The 6,000-nt window shown below is 34.4% G+C and overlaps 1 protein-coding gene across 3 annotated transcripts in view; it reads left to right on the top strand.

Moving 5' to 3' along the window:
• The first annotated feature begins 1,951 nt into the window (after nt 1-1,951).
• LOC127840048 (low-density lipoprotein receptor-related protein 4-like) overlaps nt 1,952-6,000 on the top strand; it is a 212,388-nt gene continuing 208,339 nt past the window's right edge. For all 3 annotated transcript variants that reach the window (XM_052368438.1, XM_052368437.1, XM_052368439.1), the window contains exons 1-3: nt 1,952-2,071; nt 4,790-4,954; nt 5,356-5,466. In XM_052368438.1, coding sequence (XP_052224398.1) covers nt 2,011-2,071; nt 4,790-4,954; nt 5,356-5,466 — 337 coding nt within the window. In that variant the 5' untranslated portion in view covers nt 1,952-2,010. The remainder of the gene's footprint in view (nt 2,072-4,789; nt 4,955-5,355; nt 5,467-6,000) is intronic.

The following is a 6,000-nucleotide window of genomic DNA, read 5'->3' as shown; positions in this document are numbered from 1 at the left end:
TTTGCAATGCTATGTTAAAACGAAACGAGTACCTTGATATTTAGCTACTTTGTTGTCTACTGATGCAAACCAATTGTTTATTGACGTACTCGTTTAATTATTTTTTTATCCTTATGCGTATGTGTTTTGTATGTAACCAAAGACATGTATTTGCTGATTCTGCCAAACAACTGAAACTAAAATTGTTCAGTGCTAAAATGCTTTAAAGAGAGACCTGAACTTCTTTTAGATAGTTTACATAGTTAAAACTATAAATATTATTGAAATTAAATTTTACTATACCCATTTAAGGGGCCTTTTCTCCGATTTTGGCATGTATTGAAGTTAGTCATTAAATGCCATATATTGATCAATTTAAACATTGTACCTAAAAATCTCCAGTAAAGAAAAACAAGAATACAAATAAAAAAAGGAAAAAAAATTACCCTCAACAGGGCTCAAACCACTGACCCCTGGAGTCCTGAAGTCAAACGTCTCCCGCTTAGACCACTCGATCATCCGTGCTCATGCTTTGAGCGGATGTATTTTTTACCTATATAAGCAATCCTCGTAGTTTCCCAAAATATACCGACAACAACAGAACTTTCCAAATTATTCAATCGTTTCGCGTTGCAACGCTTTATAATTTTCAGGTTTACAAATCGTCAAAAGATGCATATAATGACTATTTAAGTGCTTGGTTAATGTTCAGTATTACCGTTTCCTCACTAATATCATAACTAGAACACAAATTTGCAAATCTGAAAAACTTGTTTAATTTTGTCAATTTCTCAAAACGTGAAAAGGCCCCTTTAAGGAAAACAGCAAGGGATAACGTACCTTAAGTCTCAAAATAGAGGTTTCTCGATCCAGCGAAGTCTTTAAAGAGAATAAATAAATAAACACTGATAGTTAAGAAATACTCAATTGCACATCAATCGAAGATGGATAATTGGAGTAAAATGTTGATGAAAGACGGAGATCTTATGAAGGACGATTTTAAATTTTTTACGTCGAAATTTGATTGATTAAAAATGGCCATACGCAACAAGTATGTGAATAATAAAATTGTGTAGCATTCGGTTACGCTGTGCAACGAGACGGGTAAATTCAATAAACTAAAAAAGCATGAGCCCCTTTTGTAATTATTCACTGGTTTGCATATGGAGCTTTACAGTCAGGGACTTCTTCTGTTGTTGCTGCTTATGTTGGTCATGTTGATGATGATGATGATGATGATGATGATGATGATGATGATGATGATGATGATGATGATGATGATGATGATGATGATGATGATGATGATTATGATGATGCTGCTGCTGCTGCTGCTGCTGCTGCTGATGATGATGATGATGATGATGATGATGATGATGATGATGATGATGATGATGATGATGATGATGATGATGATCATGATCATGATCATGATCATGATCATGATCATGATGATAATCATGATGATTATGATGACGATGATGCTGCTGCTGCTGATGATGATGACGACGACGACGGTTAGGACGATGATGATGATGATGATGATGATGATGATGATGATGATCATGATCATGATCATGATCATGATCATGATCATGAGGATGTTAATAATAATGATGATGATGATGATGATGATGATGATGATGATGATGATGATGATGCTGATGATGATGATGATGATGATGATGATGATGATGATGATGATGATGATGATGATGATGATGATAATGGTGGTGGTGATGATGATTTTGAGGAGGAGGAGGAGGAGGCGGAGGAGGAGGTGGAGGAGGAGGTACATGATGATTAGGATATTAATGATGATGAGGATTATGATGATGACAACGGTCATGATCGTTATAGTGGCTCTTTCAAATTGATTTGTGTTCGTGTCGAACAATTTGTGCGTAAATGCAAACCTCGTTATATAACATTCAAATATTGTAATGTATTCACGAATTCCTCGTGCATTTTCTGAGCGTTTGTGTAGACAGTTTTCAATGCATTTTTTATCAGAAGGAGTTCGGATATAGAGACATGAACATGGGACGGACGACAATAATGTTTGTTTTATTTGCTGTAAAAGTTTTTTTATCAGGTAAGTTGCTTTTATATGAGATCATAAGATTTCATTCACGAAAGATTATTGCAAATAGCATGTTAATATAATTTTTGTATATATGTGTATTTGACGATCGTACATTTTTCTGGTCGGAAGCTATAAACTTGATCAGTAAATGTAATGATTTATATGGGTATCTTTAACAAGACACCTGTAAAAATACTAAAATACTAGAATAAAAACTTATTTATGAACAGTATTGTCATGGATTGTTTTTTTCTTTTCCTTTGAGGGAATTTTTAGTTTTGCAAACTGTCGTTTTATAACATAATTGCCAGATTAAAAATATATTGTATACAACATGTTTTTACAAGCCAAATATCACACGTGAGTAAGGAAAAATCTTTAAACTATTGTTTCATAAATAGATTATGATAGGAAATTTTATTGACGATTAAAGTCAGTACATAGCCATTTAAACATAATACATATTTCAATTAAAAAGCATTTCAAGAAAATGTGATTGATAAAAATTAGTTTACATGCGGATAATGTTCGACATATTCGATGTGAACTTAATATTTGGAATCTGACCTTCACTGAAACAATAGATATTAAGTTAAGTGTTATAACTGCTGATAAGTAAAATTTAACCGTTCCTATTACACGATACAAACAAAGCCAATATAAAATAGATATTAACTTAATTATGATAATTACTGAAAATAACATTTAAGTTTTCCTAGATAAAGATACTTACAACAACGACAATACACAATATGTATTCAAGTATGTATATGTGTTATGATTATTTGAAATTATAATTTGGAACATGCGTTGAGTACTAAGATAGCGTTTGTTTTGCTTAGAAAACGAAAGCCTGATTGGCACTATGGTAGCGCATTAGCTTTTGCTTTATTTAACCCATTTATGCCTAGTGGACTCTCCCATCCTTCTAAATTGGATCAATTTATTTCCAAAACTAGGGATGTCTAGAATATTTATTTCTAATTTTAGAATATTGCTTACAGAAATTCATTTAAGCAAACAGCGCAGACCCAGATGAGACGCCGCATCATTAATAGGTCCTGGGTTAGAGTCCCTGCTAATGAGATATTTTTAATCAACGTTTTTATGATTTGTATAATTAGTTACGACTATTCAAAACCTTTGAAATTTGTAAGGAAGCACATTAAATGTCTTTTTTCATAAATACGAAAATCAGAAAACAAGTCCTTTAAAAGAAGAATACACATATACAAGTCAGGATGATTTTAAATATGATATTTCTGTTTCACATTTGAGAATAACTCGTTATTTTTCACAGTCAAGCATTAAAGTTCAAGTATTTGTTGTTGTTTTATTTCTATTTGATTTCACGTAATTGACCTCACTTGCCACGGACTAAAAAACTTTTCAAATTAATGAAAACAATGTCCGAACCTCAATCATTTAGTAAACGGAACCTGATCACTTGTCGAAGAATTGATGCTGGTAACATATTATAATATTATTCAACCTTGTATTTATAACGATTTGAAATAAAACGAAGCACATCTTAGGATAAATAGATACAATCCATACTGTTTTTAAACAAATAATATGAAAAAACGTGTGTTACTCAAACAAGGAAATACTTTGCGATGTTTCTCTTGTTTTCGTTTACACTGTTAACAACGTTAAGTATAAATTGCATGCTCAATAGAAAATGTTGGAATGGCCAAACTGTTCAGGCATAATCTTTTGTACAGAGAATATTCGGTATTGAAGCCTATTGAAGTAAATGTTTTTGTTTTTTCTGTTTTGAAATATACTTTGTACTTATTCTTAGATATTTTCATGTATACATGTTTCATGTAATCCAAAATATGCTGACATGTCAATATAAAAGTTAATTAAAACAAATATATGTTTTCTGTTGGTTGTATAATAAAGTTCGCAAGATTATTTATGTTAAACTACCCGTGCATTTGAATGAAAACAGAGAATTACAGATTTACAAATCAGTCTCAATATTATTCATTTAAATCGAGCTTAAGTTTAACTGCAGTTATTATTGTTCTATTCAAATTAGTTAACAAATGCATTGTCCATCTACTATATACGAACAATAGTTTCAACAATAAAACATGTTTTAACAATACAATATATTGATGTACAATATTAGAAAGATGGCAATTAAATCAAAATGGACTCTTTATGGCTCTCTAAGATTATAAGGTTTATCACATTTACGCCTTACCAGTAAACGAAACATACATTCATGATTATATACTGTGTTTTGTGTAAATGAGTAATGTTCTCAGTAGTTATATATGGCACTTTGATGGGTTTAAAGACATTTTATGCCCCCGAAGGAGGGCATATAGTGATCTCACTGTCCGTCTGTCCGAACGTCCGTCTGTCTGTCCGTCCGTCCGTCTGTCCGTCCGTCTGTCCGTCACGCTTTGCGTTTAGGTTTCGAAAAATGCTCATAACTTCTCTGTTGCTTCAGATGTAACCTTCATATTTGGTATGCATGTGTATATGGTCAAGGCCTTTCCATACGCACACAAATTTTGACCCCTTTTACCTTGACCTTGAACTTGGGGTCTGCGTTTAGGTTTCGAAATCTGCGTTTCGGTTTCGAAAACGCGTTTTTCGGGAGCATATGTCTTCCGATGGAGACAGCACTTGTTAATATTAATTATGGTACATATCATATGAAGACTAAGGTTGGATTTAAAGCTCTTGTAAATAATAATCCCATTTCAGCAACAGCAAACCATTATCCAGACCCATGTTCCCCTGTCTTCGACGCCAGCAGCAGTGTTCCTCGCTGCAGCCAGATATGCCGTAGTGATGACAAGGGCCAACGGAAATGCTCATGCACTGCGGGGTACGCCCTGGCGGATGATGGCCTTTCTTGCATAGTCCTAGGTTAGTCTATACTTTGCGATGGCCCGATGAACGTGTTTGACATTCATTCCGGATGCCTGTACAACTTGTTTGGCCGAAATAAAATGTACCGGGTTAATACAATGATTTATGTATAATAATAGCGCACTTGAAAACAATACCGATTATTCAAGAAGTCTTCAAGCGAGCTAGTAATGCAATAAACTGATCAGCCATCAATCATGGCTTTATCGTCATACGGTCCGAAAATCCAAGCGGCTCGTGTGTGTGTTGTATGAATAGATTTTTATTTAGTGCAGCATTAATTTTGAATATGGCTATTGGCTCCAGACGCATTAGTTTCTTAGCAATTAAGCAGCTGTTGTGTAGAAAATAAGCATTACAAGTCCATCTAAGCCATGATATAATCTATTTTGTTTCAGGCCATGAGCCATTTCTACTGTATTCGACTGGATCGGCACTTCGTTCATTCTACGTGGATTCTCATCTGGACATGCCTTTAATAAAAACTGGAGCCAACATCAGTGCCTTTGGTAAATTGATGCCGTTCTGAGAAAACTGGGCATAATGCATGTGCGTAAAGTGTCGTCCCAGATTAGCCTGTGCAGTTCGCACAGGCTAATCAGGGACGACAATTTCCGCTATAATGGTATTTTTCGTTTCAAGGAAGTCCTTCCTTACCGAAAATCAAGTTTAGGCGGAAAGTGTCGTCCCTGATTAGCCTGTGCGGACTGCACAGGCTAATCTGGGATGACACTTTACGCACATGTATTAAGCCCAGTTTTATCAGAACGTGCCTTTGGTAAATTGATACTGTTTCAGTTCAAAGTTCTTTTTTTTTGTTTAAAAAATATAAGGGTATAATTAGCTGCAAAACGGTTTTCCGTTCGCATTTTAACAATTAACGAGTGATAACCCCTTTTGATAAAATACAAATTTCATGTTAGATTCATTATGCAATAGCCAGAATTTAACTGAATAGGCGGAGCTGTTACCGATTTAGAAAAAAGGCCTTAGCAAACAGCGTAGACCCAGATGAGACACCGCATAATGCGGCGTCTCATCTG

This window comes from Dreissena polymorpha, chromosome 7 (assembly GCF_020536995.1).
Source record: "Dreissena polymorpha isolate Duluth1 chromosome 7, UMN_Dpol_1.0, whole genome shotgun sequence".
NCBI lineage: Eukaryota > Metazoa > Mollusca > Bivalvia > Myida > Dreissenidae > Dreissena > Dreissena polymorpha.
The sequence above is the reverse complement of the archived record's forward strand: the minus strand, read 5'-3'. Positions and strand labels throughout refer to the sequence as shown.